The sequence below is a fragment of the Gopherus flavomarginatus genome, chromosome 2, assembly GCF_025201925.1.
Source record: "Gopherus flavomarginatus isolate rGopFla2 chromosome 2, rGopFla2.mat.asm, whole genome shotgun sequence".
Classification (NCBI taxonomy): domain Eukaryota; kingdom Metazoa; phylum Chordata; order Testudines; family Testudinidae; genus Gopherus; species Gopherus flavomarginatus.
The window spans coordinates 239,517,407-239,536,439 of NC_066618.1; the positions used below are offsets into that span (position 1 = coordinate 239,517,407).

The following is a 19,033-nucleotide window of genomic DNA, read 5'->3' on the forward strand; positions in this document are numbered from 1 at the left end:
CATCCCTCACTTATTTTGGATCTCTGCAGGTGAAGTGGCTGCCAAAGCACTGAGCTGGTATACAATATTTTTGCTGTCTTTTTTCCTCTGCTTTTCTACACCTACCTTCATTTTCCATCATTTACTTTCCCCCTTTCCTTCTCTTTCCTCTATACCTCCAGCTTCCCCTGGCCCCTAGTTTCCTTGTTGTTCTCGTCTTTCCTGGCCATCCCTGTCCCTTCTCTTTTTTTCCGTAACTCTTCAGAATATGATGGATTTAAAAAAATTATCACCCTGCTTTTTGGAAATGGTCTGCATTTTCCACGGACTGCTTTGCCACTATTTCATACATTGTTAACAACATGAAATATGCAGATGTATTTACAAAATAATGAGTAAATGGGCATTCAATATTTAGGAGATAATACTCATGGCAGAAGAGTGTCCAAGGCAATCTGTAGCTTTTGCAGGTGGTTAAATGCCAAGTGAAGCAGAGACATTTGACTATAAAAGCCAATTATTATCATACAGTTTAGACAAACCACAGTATTAAATAAAAGAAAAGTAATGGTCCTTTGTTTTAAAGTATGAGCTTATAATTATTAGTAATTGTTCAAAAGTTTTAAATGAAGTGGCCAGTGCAGAGAAGGAGTGACAAAACTGAACACCTGAAGGGCATAATTTTTAAAAACTCCTATTTTGCAGATGCAATTAATGGAAGGCACAAATGATAACAAATAGACAAGCAACTACAAAACTGTATATGCAAATCAGATGTCTACATGCCATAATTTGTGCCCACAATTGATGGAGGCTGTAAAATGAGAGGTCAAGCTGAGGGTCTTTTATAAACCCGTGCCCATAATATCTGCAGGAAATTCAGTACCATTTGTGAGAAGAAAACAACATTTGATTTTTCTGATCTGTGACTGGCTGAAATCCTTCTTTGGTAATATTCTGTGGCAATCTTTAAAGAACAGATAATCTCCAAAGAGGTCAGGGAGCTTTCTGAAAGAAAGAAATATTTAGTTTTATTTTCTTATATGGCTGAAAAAAATATAAAAGTTTAATTTTATAAAAGAATAATTGCAGGGCTTGCATCATTTTACTTATTCTACAACTTTAGTTTTTATAGAGTCTCTCATAAAAACTGTATCACAAAGTGCTATTGAGTTCAATATGAAACACAGTGTTAAAATATCTTAGATGAGATTTGAAAATGTGAGGTGTTGGTGATACAGGAAGGCTGCATCAAAAGACAGGCACTGCAGGAGTGAAAGATCTATGAAGGCACAGTGAATTAGCTGCTTCTAGACAAATGGAGATAGCTCAGTGGAGAGTGTAGAGAGAACAAGATCCATACGGGTGCAAACATAATTCGGTGTTAATAATCAGGAAGGCCTGTTAGATCGTTATGTGAACTGGGGAACCAGTGGGATTATCTGAGCATGGGGGAGATTATTGTATTTCTCTATAATGAGAAAAAAGAACAGCAGCAGCATTTTCTACATATGTTGGATTCTGAAGAATAGAACTTTGAGAGGTCATAGAGAAGGAAGTTACAGTAATCAAGATTAGAAAACATAAAGGCTTGGATAATGATTTCAGTAGAAATGGTGTAAAGAAGCTGTAGCACTTGTGGACAGTATTCTGAAAGTCCTTACAGACAGGTAAGAGAAAGAAAGCAAACTCATGGTCAAAGATGTTTCCAGGGTTAGAGACAGTGGAAGCAAATGTGAAGTTTGAGTTAAGAAGGAAGAGAGAGAGAATGGAGTTATGTTGAGGAGGCTCCTGTTGCCCATGAGAAGCACACATTTGGTTGAGAAGGTGCTAGGATTCAGGGTTATTTCTATCTATGCAGAATGATTTTTACTGGTTACCTGATCAGATGATTCCTATAGTTCCATCCCAGAGATATAAAAGGGTTTGAGCCTCTCTGTGAGAGAGAGGGAGAACTAGGAGCAAGGAGGAGAGGCCCTGCAGGGGGAAACCTCAAGAAGAAGCAGGGCTGGTGCAAGGAAGTTTTGCGCCCTAGGCTAAACTTCCACCTTGCTCCACCTCCCCACCCAGCTAACCCCACCCCCCACAGAAGCTAACCCCTCCTGGGGAGACCACCCCCGCCATGGAAGCTAACTCCGCCAGGGGAGACTCCCTGTGGAAGCTAACCCCACTTGGGGAGACCCCCACAGCACTGCAGCTAACCCCGCCTGGGGAGCCTGCCTCAGCTCACCTCGGTTCCATCTCCTCTGCTGAGCACACCGGCACGCTCTAATTCTCCTCCCCTCCCAGGCTTGTGGTGCCGATTGGAGGAGACTTAGAGCGGGGGCTATGTGCTCAGCAGAGGAGGCAGTGTGGAGGTGATCTGGGGCGGAGAGATGTTCCCCTGTGTGCCCCCTCAATTACTGTGGGCGGCTCTTCTCACACCCCCACCCCAGCTCATCTCCACTCCACCTCCTTGCCTGAATGGGCTTTTAGGTGCCCTCAACCACTAGGTGCTCTAGGTGGCCACCTAGTTTGCCTAAGTGGTGGCACCGGCCCTGGGAAGAAGCCAACTTCAGGCTGTTTTCTGTACTGTTATTTCAGTTAATAGAAAAGGGAAAATCCCAGAATGGGGCAAGTTTGGGTTCTAACCCACTGTGTTTTTACTTTATTGAAAACAGAATAGGGATCCTGTCTGTTCACAATGGGCCCAATTCACCATTGTCCTACACCATATGTAGTCATTGATATAAGGGCAAAATGGCTGTAAAACTACCAAATCAGAACAAATGTTTTACAGCCACTTTGCATTCACTTCTGACATGTGAAATGACTACCAAGGTGCGAATCAGTGGAGAATCATGCCCCTCAACTTTTACCTTGTTAGAACTAACAGGGCCTGAGCCACAAAATTACGATCTGGATTTTGAACACCCCAAAATGTGGGGTTGATTGCACTAGGGGGCTCATCATTTTGCTAGGCTGTCTCAAATTCACACCCTTTTGCTCTCGGGTGAAGAATACTTCTTCTACCTTTGTGAAGTCAGTAACCAGGAAGAATTACAATATCCCAACACCTTTATCAGCCTTCATGAATGGAGCTGTAGTGTTAATAAAAGGAACACTTTGAGAGTCACATGTAGTTAATTACCACAGGAATTATGCACTAAACCTCAATGCAATAAACTCTAGATGCTAATAAAGTCTTACTCCAATGGTGACCAAACATCCCCAAGTGTATACCAGCCTCACTCCCAGGTTACAGAACACCTCTTTCCCATTAGTTTGGTGGCCAATGTTTCTATAAAAAATGAGCTCACACCAGCCAGATTCTATTCCCCCTGTCATCCTCAGGGGCCGGAAGTTGTAGCTGAAGTACTAGTCAGGGCTTCTTCTCCAAGGAACTGGATCTTCCCTGGCCTGCAGTCACCCAGTCCCTGCTGGCTGCCCTGTGTTACACCTCTGGTCCCACCTTCTCTCTAGGCCTGTCTCACAGCCCTTGTGTTCGGGTTGTGGTTGGGCCTGCTGTGGTCCAGCAGCAACATCATGTGACCCCAGTCTACAGCTCACATCCCCCAACTGATAGGCGAAGAGTTGACCAACTGACCTAATACCATTTATAACTGTCCAAAACTTGGGCAGGGCAGACTCTCCTCTGGAGTAGCATCTCCATCCTGTAATGGCAAGAGGGCTGATAGTAGGATGTTGGACATGGGTAGAATAACCAATCAGCTTTCTTGGGGATGGAGTGAGGGGCCATTTCTTCCCCTTGACATGCCCCCTAACTAGTCAGAGCTCAGGCAGCAAGGCAAGTGTTTCACAGCCAGGGCTGGCTCTAGCAATTTCACCGCCACAAGCATGGCGGCACGCCGCGGGGACGCTCTGCCACTCACCGGTCCCGTGGCTCTCCTGGACCTCCTGCAGGCTTCCCTGCGTGGGGTCCGGTGGTCCCGCGGCTCCGGTGGACCTCCCGCAGGCACGCAGGAGCCGTGGGACCAGCGGACCCTCCGCAGGCACGCCTGTGGGAGCTCCACCGGAGCCACTTGACGCCCTCCCGTCAACCAGCAGAGCACCCCCCGCTGCGTGCCGCCTCAAGCACACACTTGGCACGCTGTGGCCTGGAGCCGGCCCTGTTTACAGCAATGGTGCTGCGATGTGGAGCAGGTCTTTGTTTTAGGTGCTGGTTCCAGTTTGGATACAATCTAGTTGTGACAGGCAGAAAGCAGAAAAAGACAGGAGAGGAGACATTAAAGGTTGAAAGATATTTGCAGTTGAGTGATATCCTGATGAGCTTGGTAAGGATCAAAGATAGAATGATGATGAGCAAAAGAGAACCAGGCAGAGGGTTGAAAAATGACTTTTTGTGGGAGTCTATAGAAGAAGGACCTATTAGAAGAGGAGAAATTGCCACCAGACAGAAAGAGGGAGGAAGGCGAGGGGCGGGGATAGAGAGACAGATGGATATTTTAAAGGTCAGAACCAAGAATCTGGAAAGAGCCAGAGATACCTACAAAACTTGTATATTGGAAAGGAAGTTACATTGTGGCATTTAAATGAAGACTTTAATTAAAGACTTCATTAAGCGAAAGGCAACACTTCTTCTACTGAGTTTATTACTCAAATTCCAAAGCTTGGAAGATGAGCTACCCACAGTAACATTACTGATTCAGAAAGTAAATTGCTTACCAAAGTTTGATTTCTAAATTGGGACATTTTAATGACTATTCAATGGATTGTGAATTTTAAACAGGTTTGTACGTAAAGCATATTTAACTATTTTCACACAACTCCTTTAATTTGTTTTGAATTTTTTTCAAATAAGGAGTAAAATCTCTTAGTTAAGGTTTTTTTGAGATGTGAGATTTTATTTTTTCCAGAAAACAATGGCTCCTTTGCTTAAAACAAAAGAAAAACTTGCTACAGTTAATTTACTGTTAATTTATTCTCTCATTTTTCTTACTTTTCCTCTTTTGGTCTTTCCCTCACAGATAGTGAGATACAGCTCAGACGAGACATGGTCTTTTGCCAAAGTCTGGTGGCCACAGTCTGTGCTTTTTCAGAGCAACTAATGGCTGCCTTAAATCAGATGTTTGACAACAGCAAAGAGTATGAAATGGAGACTGGAGAGGCCAGCAGAAGGTGGTTGGAACAGATAGCTAATGCAGGTGTCCTCCTTCACTTCCAGTCATTGTTGTCACCTAACCTGGTAAGAATCTTATTGCAGTAACTGCGTGAGTCAATATGACCGTGCTGAATAAGGGCAGCATGAAGCAAGGTGCATTATGCTTACAGTATCCTGCATCTTTTGTGTTTAGCTCATGTATTTATTAGCTGATATTCAGGAAGTCTGCGGTTCAAATAATCACTGATATGGGAAATTAATAATGTTACTCACAAACATAATGTTATGTTTCTGTTTCAAGTTACTAGATACTGAGAAGGTATATGAGGAACACACAATAGTAGCGATTAAAAAATCCAATATGCCATTAGACACCACACAGATATCACAGCTATTTTCCCTCTGAGCAGTAAGTATTTATGACGTGATCACCATAGCTTCAGTCACTGTAATTAGCAATTTAAGGAAAATACAATACTCATTACCTATTTTTAACAGAAAATCCCCACTTTCCCTTGGTAATTCAACTCTAAGGGCTAAATCTTCAGTCTCTCTGAGGCTGCTTTGCCGCCATGGTGGCACAAACCAAACTGAGAGTTGATGTAACCAGCCAGTAGGAATTCAGCAGGGAATACCCACAGGTAGACCATTGTTGCTCCTTTGCCACCCTTCCCACTGCCCTTGGCAAAAGGGTTGTGACTGAGAAAAAAGGGCCATAGCCAAAGCACCCCCTCACTCCAGTAATCCCTGGCTGCCTGCATGGGCCCCTGAGGCTACTTTAAGTCACTTAGCAGACTAGACTGGTATCTGGTAGTCTGATGATCAGGGAACTGGAAAGCTGTTTTTGCAATGTCCTCTGCTGTCACTCCTCCCCTAAACTGCTAGGTGCCAAATGGTTGGTCTCTGACTTCTTATTGTGAAAGCTTGAGACCTTTTAATATAGTGTCCTCTGTATTTGCAATTGGTGTTTTACCACCTTCTTAGCTGTTGTAGTTCTGTCACAAGATAACCATTACCACAGGTACACCATAACTTCTGGATTTTGCTTCAACGCTCAAGAGATTGCCCCTTTGTAATTAAAATCCCACATTATTTAAATGTTATTTTCGTGTAATAATATACTGGTAATAATAGTCATGGTGAATTGTTCCAAATATGTAATTTTAAATTCAAATTAACATTAGTCAATTCTGTAAAGTTTTTTGCACAAAAAAGGAGTGCTGAGTTAGTCCAATAACAACATTCATCACTTCAGGGGAAAATCTTTAAGAATAACTTTTTCAGTATTTTCTAACCAAGCATTCTGGATTCAGATGATCCATGTTACTTTAAACAAGGGCTTGTGAGGGCAGTTATACTCATTACATCTGGATTTCAATGAAGAATGAACAATTTTGTAAAGATTTCCCATGTGGTTGAATGGTATTCAGATTACTCTGGTGATAAAAATTGCCCTCTCTCCAGGGGGTAATAAATTGAACCATTAGGTAAAATGTTGCAGGCATAATCCCTTCTTCATAAATACATGGGAAATACTATTTAAGTTCATGGAACAGGGAAAATTGTTTTTTTCCCTCTGTGTAAATCAGTAACATTCAGCTAATTCAGCTTGGTAGTTTAGCATAGAAGGGATGGTAATATGGAAAATTCAGTTATTTTAAGTGAGTATTGATTCTGCTGTGACTGCTCTAAGTATTTACTTCCAGGCTAACTATATTTGTTGGTGAATGCTTCCCTTGTTATTAGAGATCTAATAAAATATCTTGAAAGGGTTATAATTTACTTCTTGAAGTGATGTGGTACGAGACTTGATTTTCAAAGGGTAAGATTTTCCATCATTTTGGTTTGAGAGTTCACAAAATCTGAGCCTGCAAAAATGAAGTACAGGTGCCAATCAGAACATTGTCACATCTAGCTACTTGATTTGCATCCAAAATTGGGTAGGTTAAGGTGAAAATTACTCCCCTATTTTCACTCACATTTGAGCTGCCCATTCAACCATTGGCACAAAAATTTCCCCTTAAGCACATAACTGGAACTTTTGAAAAACTAGCCCACTATCTATAAATGATAGCTTATGCTCAGGTGTTTTTCCCCCCGATGTGTTTAAAAACAAAGTTTTAACTTTGTATAATAATTGTGATGGGACCCCTAGGGGACAACCTGAACTGTGTGACCGCTGTGCCTCTTTAACTCTTCATCCTGGGCTGTCTTGCACAATGCTTTGTTAGTGACAATAAGCAAACCCCTTCAGGCGTTGTTGTCACACAGCCACCAGCATACAGCGACATGTTCAGCTAAATTGCATGAATAATCTCTAAGCCCCTCATAAACTATGTAGAGGGAGACACCAGCAAATCCCCACCAGCCTTGAATCCCAGAAATGTATCATCTTACACTGCTCAAGACCTTCTCTTGAACAATACAAGCTCATTAATTAGTTTGCCACTTTGTCAAAGGATAGTGGACATGCACCAGCCTTTGTAATCTGAGCAGAGTGCCCAAGTATTTTAGACAAACTCACTTGGTTAAGATAAAACACTGAAATAGGTTTATTAACTACAGAAAGATAGATTTTAAGTGATTATAAGTGGTAGGTATAAAGATCAAAAGTAGTTACCCAAGAAAATAAAAAGTAAACACGCATTCTAAATCCTGAACTTTTAGACTAAGGAATATTTGAATCAAGCAGTTTCTCTCACCCCACTGGATGTTGCAGGCAGGTTACAGTTCTTAATAAACAGGCTGAATTTCCTTCTCAGCCTGGGACCAATCTCATTTCTAAGTCTTTGTCTTTCCAGCGTTCTTGTTGCCTTCAGAGTAGGTGAGGGAGGAGAAAGGTGGTCTCTCGATGCCATTGTGCCTTATTTTACACTCTCAATTCATGTCCCCGGAACTATACTGGCCCAGACATGTCCTGGTGGGCCTTGCTGAATCATACAGTAGAGCAACCCTAATTGTGTGGTGTTTGCACAACTGCCTCTTACAGAATTGTAAATCTATTGTTTACAATTGTAAATCTATTGTTTACAATTCCCCTGCTGGTGAATGGCTCATGATGGTCACTTAATGCCCATTTGGATGTGGGTCACCGCCATTGTTGTTACTGGAGAGCTAGCCAAACTCACAACATATTTCAATAACGACCATATTGCAGAATATAATAATTCCATATACAATGATGATTAAGGCTATGGTTTTGTCATGGACATTTTTAGTAAAGGTCACAGACAGGTCATGGGCAATTAACAACAATTAACGGAAGACGTGATCTGTCCCTGACTTTTACTAAAAATGTCCATAACTAAACAGGGAGGGAGGAAGGTCGAGCACCCTGCCCCATGGCTGGGATCTGGGAGGGACTCCCGGCTGGGACCTGCGGAAGATTCCCCACCGCCTGGGGACTGGGGAGCTCTGGGGGATTCCCCTCCAGGCGGGAGAGCTGTGGGGGTTCCCCTGATGCTTGTGGTAGCTAGGGAGCCATAGAGGTCCTCCACAGCCACAGGGACCAGGGAGCTGCGGGGGAGTCTGGCCCTCTGTGGGGATTGGAGAGCTGCAGGGGATTCTCCCTCTGCCAGCAGCAGCTAAGGAGCTTCCAGGGATCCCCTGCTGCCTGTGGGGACTGGGGAGCTCCAGGGAATTCACCTATTGGTGGTGGCAGTGGCTGAGGAGCTGCCAAGGGATTCTCTGCCACCTGCGGGGACTGGAAAGCTCTCGGGGTCCCCAGCACCCATGGGGACTGGAAAGCTGCAGGGGAGCACAGCCATTCCAGGTGGCCAGGCTACCCTGCAGCTCCTAGCCACCACAGGAGGTGGGGATACCTTGCGGCTCTCAGCCACTGCAGGCTGAAGTCATGGAGGTTTGCAGAAGTCATGGATTCCGTGACTTTCATGACCTCTGTGACCAAATCATAGCCTTAATGATGATACACATATTTTGACAGAACAATGATTTTCAGTAGATCATGACCTTTCATATGATATCTTGCAAGGCATTCCTTATATGAAATATCACAACAATATACAAATGATGAGTAAGGGGGTTACAGGGTGCTATTTTAAAACACAATGCATCACAATAATGTAGAAGAATTTTTAAAATCTAGGCTTAGTGTCTATACCTTGTAAGCTTGCCCATTTACATACACAACAACTAAAAATGCAGTTTGATTAAATGGCAGCTGTAAATTAACTTTAGCTGCAAAATAATTTAATAATTTCAGTTCTAATTTCAATTTTAATAATCATTTTTTTGCCAGTAGAAGAGGGAGTAGAAACTGAATAAAAACAAATCCATCATCTGTTATTCCTGAAAGTTAATTAGATTAATACTTTAATGAAGCAGTGTGTAACTTTCTGCAGTTATTTTTTATGTTCATGCTGTGTATGGTTTCCAGTATGGAGACATCATGCTAAAATAACATAATCTTTATTTGAGTAGAGATTTTTTTTTCTTTTTTCCAGACTGATGAACAAGCCATGCTAGAAGATACGTTGGTTGCTTTGTTTGACCTGGAAAAAGTTACTTTTTATTTTAAGCAGTCAGAACTAGAACCAATAGTCGCAAGTGAGTAAAGAAGTATATTTATGAGATTTATTGTTCTATAAACAAACAGTGGCATGTTAGATATGTTTAAAGTAATATAACTTTTTTCTTTTCTGGAACATCTCAGCTCTTGGGCAGATGTCTTAATTTGGGAATGATATGGGTCATGGGGCTGGGAATGGAATAACAGAGTCTTTCCTCACTAGATCTCCTGATATCCAGAAAAGGTCAGTCATGATGAAAAGTAATTATTATCTGACTGCTGTTCAGGAACCTCAGTAAACAATTCATGGTCCCAGTGAAGCCAGTGGATAAGTGACCTTTCCAGAAAAAATGTCCAGAAGAGCTAGTTCTCACTGAGGAGCAGTATGTAAAACAAGTTATGAGAGGACAAAAGAACATTAGAACATTGTTCACATCTACATCATCAATGACACATGAAGGGATAACTTACATCTCTCAGTACCAATGAGGAGCATAGTGCTAGAAGAGGAGATTCTGAGTGGGAAGAGGCAGATGGTATTTCCTCCAGGGTCCTGTCGGTCAGGGACAGCTTTAAATTGTCAAGAAGAGTCCTCTGAGCCCTGCTGGTGCAGGCTAATGAGATGTGCTGAATTAGAGCATCTGCATGCCCAAGCTACTCTTAGGGATGCACTGACTGCCTGCCAACTCCTGTGGAGGAGAGGTTGTAGCCTTTTTTTGCCTCTGTACCCCTTTCCTGATGTTAAGACCCTGCAGTGAATTTGGCACAGCGAATGAAAACACACTTTTCCAAAGTCTCATAACTCAGCAGGAGGAAAAGCGTGCCTGACTAACTTCAAGCTTTCCAAACAAATACTGCCCTGGGGATAGAGATCGCACAAGATAACTTTTACAGTAAAAAGATCCCAAAGCTGCTAGTGAGAGAGGGTATCAGCACTCCCAGAATTCAAGTACCACCTTACAGTCAACGAGTGTTGCCAGGGTTCACATTTGCAGAGCTGGTGGTGAGTTAGGATTTGATTTATATACTACTTGTGCTGTGTCAGGGTGAACAAGTCTGGAGGGGATTCCATAGCCCTGCTTCAACCTCTTCCCATTAAGAAGAGGTCCCATTAAACCAGACATCAATCCAAGACAGGGTGTAGGGTCATCCAAGACAGGGTGTAGGGTCAGCCTGGACAGCATTCCTAGCTGAGAGCAGATTAGTTGCCTGTGTTGTGCAGTGCTCATATTGTCTCCTTCCCATGGAAAAGTCTTTCTCATATATGATGATACTCAGAGATCATATGTGTAACATTCAGATCAAAACAAAATTGCAACAAGCTCTATTTCAACCTTTAGTTTAAATGCCACCATGACAACTATCCAAACTTCATGGTTTCAAGGAGAAGCAGATTTTGGTGGCAAATTCAGCTCTTTTATTTATGGCAAAGCATAACTGCCAAAGTTAAAAGAAAGTAATTATTTCTTGATGCCAAAAATAGTGACAAGTGGCAATTTAACCTCCTTTTCTTGGAGATGCAAAATCATAATCTAATAGCGTCAATACCAATAACATCTACAGGTTGTAGTTTGTTTAAATTTTTAATTTAAAATTATAACTGGAAATATGCATGAAATTTTATTTGAAGTAAGCTGCTGTAACTCTGCAAATGTTAAAGTTTGGGGTATGTCTGCACTGTGATCTGGGAGTGTAATGTGAAGGTTGATCTACCCGTGCTGGCTGTGGTTGACCTAGCATGCTAAAAATTGAGTGTAGCCATGGCAGTATGAGGAGCAGGACACTAGCTGCCCTGATTACTTACCTAGCAAATCTTTTAATCTTTTCACCCTGCTAGATACATATTCAGGGTGGTTAGTCCCTCATGCTGCTTGCATCACTGTGATTATGCTCTATTTTTGATGCACTAGCTCAGTCAGCGCTAGCACAAGTATGTCTAGTTAAGCTGGGAATTACACCCCCAGTTCAAAGTGTAGATGTACCCTTAGGGTAAAAAGGGTAAATTTTCACTGGCTTTTTCTAATGGCAGTTGCATGCTTACTCACCTGCACAACATTGAAAATGTACATTGGGGAATCATTGCAAATGATAGAGCCAGAGGCATTAGAAGATCTAGGAATCTAAACCAAGGTGAAAGGGAACTTCTCATTTAATTCAGTGTGACATCTGGTGTGTCAGTGTGTAATGAAACATACTATTATATAATTTTATGTCCTGTACAGTAAGAAATCAGTTGTCAGAAAATGAGTCTCCAGTTTAACTATTATTCATTGAACGGTTCTGCAGTTATATATTCCTCAGCTTTATGCATTACAGAAATTCTGATGTGAGGAGACCGTGGTTCAATAACTAGAATTAATATCAGAGGACACATTCTAAGCTACACAGAGTTCATACTTGGCATCACTGAGGAGAGGGGAGTGTAAGGTGGCTGTAAGGCATCTAACTACTCCACTGATCTTGGTCTGGCTAGAGGCCAAAGTGTCCCCAAGCATAACTTAAAGCAGCCTATGGGTTGCTTTAATTCATGCCAGCTGCCATGATCACAAAGGGTCTGCTGTCCCAGGTGGGGATCAAAAAAAGCAGTATGCACTACACCCCACTCCCTTCTGCCACTGGCATGCTTCCTCCCCACCCTTCATACACCTGTGGGAAAGTAGGTGGTGTAGAATCACCATTACACCACCTGAAGATTCCCCTCTGTTGCAGAAACCTGTGGTTGGCTGTTAAGGCATCTTTCTGCCTGCTTTGTGGTGGTGGTCCATTGTAGAGCAGGCAGAATTAGGGACAGGAATTTGGCCATGTATAATTTTTGAATGTAACATTCTTTCTAGTTTTTGGAAGAGAAAATATCACATAGTTGTTGGCTATTAATAACATGGCAATGTTAACTATTTTCTTAGATGTTCCAATCACATATCAAGCAGAAGGAAGCCGGCAAGCTTTGAAGGTTTACTTTTATCTTGATAATTACCATTTTGAGCAGCTTCCTCAAAAGCTGAAGAATGGAGGAGGGTTTAAAATCCACCCAGTACTTTTTGCACAAGGTAATTCTTTTTCTATACCTTCAAATAGTCTCTTGAAAATCTGCAGTCCTATCTTAGCCCGGATTCAGCAATGTACTTAATCACATATGTAGCTCTGAGCACATGAACAGTCTCATTAGGTTCAGAATAAGGGCCTCAATTCAAATACTTTGTTGAACTGAGGTTCTAATTCTGAGATGAATTTTAATTTTAAAGGAATGAAGTATATTTTTCATATAAACTCTTCCAGAGCATACTTCTGAGTTTAAACCAAACATACTGACACCAACTGCAGAGAAAAAGTGGATTATCTTTTTGTTTGTTTTTTTGTAAGTTCATTCAGTGTGGATATTAGTGGGCAATTCTCAGACCTGAAAATTCTCTTAAATTGTAAAAAAAAAAAATCATTCTCCAAATGAACAAAGCAAAAAAAAAAACAAACAGGTAAAGGAGTAAGGTGATATCAGCTGTGATTCTTCTTTAAAACATATGGAGAGTTAAATATCTTTTCCGGGTATCTGTAGCCATGACACCACAAACATTAGTGAAAGGATGAATAGCATTGATGCTTATGTTATTTGTAAATTGTATATTCCCTACAGTGAGCAGTGGTGTCATTATAGTTGTCAGGACCCTGGGGTTTGATTCACCAAAGTGGCAAATGCCTCCTGCCAAGTGCTGATTGCCTTCAGCTTCCTTTGAGTTCAGTGGGAGTTGAGAGCTCTCAGGATGTTGCAGGAGGTCTTTGGCACACACTCGGAATGGGCTCATAAATCAAGTAAATGAAGGAAGGAAGAATTTGTGGAAACTTTTGATCTAATAAAAAGTAACTGCAATACAAAAATATTTAAAGGTGAATAGCAAACCCTCAGGCTAAAGTCAAGACAAATACATCTTTGAAAGTGAAAGGTGTTAGCTCAATTTTAAATGAAGTCCCAAAGAAAAAGTTAAATGATTTTTCATTTAAACTATTTATAGATTTAAATTCACCCACTGGAGGGAGGGCAATGAGGAGACTGAATAACAGCAGGAACATCTCAGCAGATGATGAGATGATAAAGACACACAAAGAATGGGAAATAGTTTGGCTCCAGTATGATCTTGAAAATATTAAAGTTTTTTTTCTTGTACAGAATGTGCTGCAGAATTGCCTGTGTCTCTTTACACCGAATAGGGCAGTAGCATCAGGTAACTGGGATGAGGGCCATTAAGCCTATTGTTCAGAGCAGGCATCATGCCTAATGGTTGGAGCAGGCATCAGTTGTCAGAAGCTGGAGCCAAGGGTCAGACCGGAGGACAGGGACTGGATACCTGAACCCATCAGTGGTCGGAAGCTAAAGCCAAGGGTCAGATCTAAGATGAGAACTGGATACCTGAACCGAGGGTCAAGCCAGAGTGAATAGTCAGGAAACAAAGCCATGAGTCAAGCTGGAGGTCAGGAACTGGAGCAAGGAGGGATTCAAGGCAGGGGCTGGACAGAGGCAAGGTTAGGTGCCAGGCAGGAGCAGCGAAACAAGGTAATGCAGGAGACTTCACAGTGGTGGACATCATCATTGAGCAGTCAGCTAACTGCTTCTGCTGTCTTAAGAGCCATCCTGCGGACCCCTCTAGCCAAACAGACATTATGGTCAGCTTGCTGCAGGACAGCTCTACTGATGAGGCTGCCTGTGTTGCAGGCCCTGATTCCAGGTGGTTGGATATTAAGACATGCCCCCTGGTCTCAGCAGACAAATTCAGACATGGCACTAGTTGTGTTCACTATCAGCTAGGTTGAGGAAGGGAGCAAGAAACTAGGATTCCCAGAAGGCCGAACTATTTAATAATTTGCAGTATTTAAACTCTGAGATTTCTTTATTCACTATCCTATCAAAATGTTGTTGAGAAAATCCATCCTACTTCACCAGTGAGGCTGGCTTTGTGAAATCAGCCAGTTTCACCCACATCTGTACTGGATCTGGGATCCATGTTAAACTCTACACCTTTCTGAAAAATACTCTGAACCAGGGGGAGAACCGGATGCCCTGCATAACACTCATTTCCTCCTTCCTATCATCACTTTACCCAGCTGCAGAAGGTAGACATGCTATCCTTCAGGGGCGGCTCTAGGCATTTTGCCGCCCCAAGCACAGCAGGCAGGCTGCCTTCGGTGGCTTGCCTGCGGAGGGTCCGCTGGTCCTGCGGCCTTGGAGGACCTCCCGTAGGCACGCCTGCGGGAGGTCCTCCGAAGCCACGGGACCAGCGGACCCTCCGCAGGCACGCCTGTGGGAGGTCTGCCGAAGCTGCGGGACCAGCAGACCCTCCGCAGGCAAGCCGCCGAAGGCAACCTGCCTGCTGCCCTCACAGCGTCAGCACAGCACTCCCCGCGGCTTGCCGCCCCCAGCACACACTTGGCGTGCTGGGGCCTGGAGCTCAGGGCTGGCTCCAGGCACCAACATTCCAAGCTGATGCTTGGGGCGGCACTCTGCAAGGGGCGGCAGTCCCTGTTGTTTTGCCCCCAAGCAGCGCGCCGAATTGCCGCCGTGGGTGGCAAGGGTAGTCCGTGTGCCCTTAGGGCGGCAGGTGCATTTCCACGGCAGCAGCAATTCAGCAGCAGCAGCTTCCATGTTTAGCTGTACGGGGTGGCTTCAGCTAACCATAGAAGCTGCTGCCGAATTGCCGCTGCCGCGGAAATGCGCCTGCCACCCTAAGGGCACATGGACTACCCCTGCCGCCCGCGGTGGCAATTCGGTGCGCTACTTGGGGCGGCGAAAACTGTAGAGCCGGCCCTGCTGAAGCCGCCCCTGCTATCTTTCTAGTGATGACAAAAGTCTTACTTACTGATACACTGAACTACTGTAACTTCACTTTTGTTTTTCTTACACACACAGTGAGCTGTGACTCATTTTCACATCAGTTTTATAATGATGTGCTATCAAAGCTGTGATCTTTAATTACACTGGCTGACAAGAAACTGCTCTCCAAGTCTAACTGAAACCTGTTCGTGACCAAGAGAGAAAATGTCATGTCTTCAAGAACTGAGCATTTTGTAGATGCAGCTGTTCATTTTTGGGGGGGACAGTCTTGCTGCCTGAAACTCAATGGAGCCAAGATATTTTCCAGCCTAAATAAAGAGTCTACATGGTGTTGTAGTATAAAAGATTTTTAGCAGCATGAGTTTGGAAAGGGTTTTTGTTGCTTGTAGGATGAATACGTGAGTCAGTGAAGGTCATTTCAGATGAGTGACACTTAAATCTTCATATTACACCATCATGTATTTTGTATGGGCTACAGACAGTATTTTAAGAAGTTAAAAACCCAATTTTAGTCCCCATTCCTGCAAATACACATATGCTTAATCTTATACTAGTGAGTAGTCTAATTGAGTTCCAATGTATAAAGTTTAGCGTGTGTATAAACAGTTGTAAAATTGAGGGCCTTAGAAAATGTGTAGAGAGCTTTAAAAATCTTTACTATGTCTTATGTATCCCTCTACCTGTAAATCAGACTTTTTAGAACCATGTGACTAATTATACAGATCTCAAAAGGACAGAAATGATATCTCCTTGCAGGATCAGAGCATGTGTGTATGTGTGAATATGATATATGTGTGTGAAAGAGAGAGGGAGAAAATATGTGGGGATATTTCTATTGTCATAAAGTCTTCTGAATTCCCAGTGGGTGAGTTTATATCTACTGAATAAATGAGTTTGTAAAAAATTAAACTCTTTAGTTCGGATTTACACTTGCAGTTGAGCTAATTAACCTGTTTAACTTTGAAACTAACATTTGTTTTTATTTTTAACATTTTTTGGCAGTTCACATTTAACCTCAGTCTAGTCTTTTCTATTCTGGTTTTAAATATACAAAACAGAAGCACCTCTCTCCTCTGCATTACAATGCCCTCTTCCCTCTTTAAGGGGAGAGCAAAACTGTTCTACACAGTAAGGTCCCAATTCTGCACCAGAACCTACTAACTTGGACACCGACAACCATGCAGATACCAATGAGAACAGTGGGCCTTCCACAAGAGCCCTGTCTGGTTGAGCTCAAGACAGGCATCTTAGGAGGCAATTTGATCATCAGTCTTTACCATCTTTTGTACAGAAGCAAAATTATGAGCTCTATAAGTACTCAGAGGAACTGTGATTTGCATGTTCTTGAACAATGAATGAATTATTTACTGACTGGTCACATTAAGAATTGTCATGAGAATTAGTATTTGGTGTGCAGCTGGGGCTCTGAACCTGCAAGCTGTCCCCATAAGAATTATGCTTATTAGATGCATTTTCTGATTGTTCTCTTGGGTAACTAACTCTTAAAATTTGTACAGATTATTATTAAAGTGGCAGGGTTCCTCATTGTAAAATCTTCATTGCTTCTCCCCCCACATGTATTTAACTGAAGTCCCAATTCTCTATTATGAGATTAATCTAATAAGATCTGAATGTGAAGATCTTGATTTCTCAGCTGCACACTCATAGGTCTTTTAAACTAGGTATGGCTCAGCTATAAAAAATGATCTAACATCCTGACTATCTATATTAAATTAAGTAGGGTTTTTTTGTGTGTTTGTGTGAACTAGAGCTGGAAAAAGTGTGCCAAAAGTATAAGGGTTAAATGATTTACCTCATCACTCTGTCATTTTTCACTTCTCCGCTCCCTCTATTTAATTTAATTTTAGATGTATATACATTAACTGACAGGGAGTCAGAGTCAAGTTTACATAACACTGAAAACATTCTGATCCCAAAGTAGAGATGTGTTTTCTGGTCCAGAAGGCATTTTCCAGGCTGTGTGAAAAAGTTTTTTAGTGGAGCCTGATCCTGAGAAATACTGAACACCTTAAACTTTCAAATAAAGCAACTGGAGTTTCAGGGGCTGCACGTATCCAAAGATCAGGCCTAGTAAAAGAGAGTCATTATGTGTCCCTTTCTTTCTATAGCCTAACCACTTCTACAATGTCTCATTGTACCAAAGGTGCCCAAGGTCACCTCAGAACTAAAAACTGTTCTAAATAGTGTCTGTGTATTTACATTCAGAGGGCAGAAGCACTCTAATTAGAATCACAGAATTGATATCAGCCCTGTCTTTTACTGTTTTTCTTAAGGACAAGAAATATTTTTCTTTTAAACAAAATCCTAGAGAAAGATCTGTGGAAATTTGATGACACACAAAAACAGATTTGCAATCAATGTTGAAGGTCACAGCCTCAAGATTAAGAAGTATGGCACTAAACTGCAGACCGGTTCTAACTGCAGAGAAAGAGTATAGTAAATATTTACTACTGATTTTTTTCCCTCTTATCACAGCACTGGAGAGCATGGAAGGATATTATTACAGAGACAATGTGTCAGTAGAAGAATTTCAAGCCCAGATTAATGCAGCCTCACTGGAAAAGGTCAAACAGTATAACCAGAAACTCAGGTAGGTAGAAAGCCAGCCTTCCCTATGGTGGCTATGTAGATTTTATATTTTAAATTAACCTAAATCAGACATTCTCAGATTGTGGTCCATGGAGCACTGGTAGTTCACAGGGCACTGGCTGGTCTCATGGTTCTGGCTCTCCTCCTTGCATTCCTAAATTGCATTGAAAAACAAGTGAAAATAATGAAATTATTTCCTAATATTTTTCCCCGTACACTATTAATATAGTTGCTGCAAGGTTGTTATTTGATTGTATCTGAGAAGGGAACAGTCTGGGTGATGATAAAAGTAATGGAAAGTGATATCCAAGCCAAGCTCTCCTATAAGCATCCACATATGTAAAAATTTGAGAACCCCAATCAATACTCACAATTCTTTATAATGTAGGGGAAATGACTTAGCAAAACGTTAAAGACAAGAAATGATTCCCTTAAAATATTTTGTAACAGAACTAAAAATTTCTATTGTAATTATGTGGAAATATTATTTGTATAAAGATATTAGGTTTACATTTGATGGGGGAAGGTGGATGGGAGGGGGTTAATTTACAGATTGTCCCACAGCTTTTAAAGGTGGGTGTGAACATCCAACACTTAGTGGAAGTTTTTGCATAATGGGTTTAGATTCAGGTTAATCTCTCGTTTATTTTCTAGTAAATTTAGAAAACTATAATACAACTTCAGTGAATACATATACTCAAGCAATTCAAGAAATAATCTATCAGTTTCAATTTAAAGTAAGATTGAAATGCCTCACCTAGGACAATCTAGAGTTTTTGTGCATACCAGTTAAATTAATATCTACCTTGAGATGAACACCATAAACCGGTATAGTTAAATTCCTTAAAAGGCACTGATAATGCTATATTGCTATATCATGAGTTACAGCTGTATTTGGTTAATGAATTGATGTATTGATATCAGAATTGTTAAATATTATAATCTAATTTTGTAGGTTTATTTACTTAATCTCTACAGAACAGGATTTAACAGCCCA

The 19,033-nt window shown here is 41.8% G+C and overlaps 1 protein-coding gene across 3 annotated transcripts in view; it reads left to right on the forward strand.

The window, feature by feature from the left end:
* Positions 1–19,033, forward strand: part of PREX2 (phosphatidylinositol-3,4,5-trisphosphate dependent Rac exchange factor 2) — a 307,132-nt gene that overhangs the window by 215,059 nt on the left and 73,040 nt on the right. For all 3 annotated transcript variants that reach the window (XM_050940505.1, XM_050940507.1, XM_050940506.1), the window contains exons 32-35: positions 4,947–5,164; positions 9,544–9,646; positions 12,512–12,655; positions 17,923–18,037. In XM_050940505.1, coding sequence (XP_050796462.1) covers positions 4,947–5,164; positions 9,544–9,646; positions 12,512–12,655; positions 17,923–18,037 — 580 coding nt within the window. The remainder of the gene's footprint in view (positions 1–4,946; positions 5,165–9,543; positions 9,647–12,511; positions 12,656–17,922; positions 18,038–19,033) is intronic.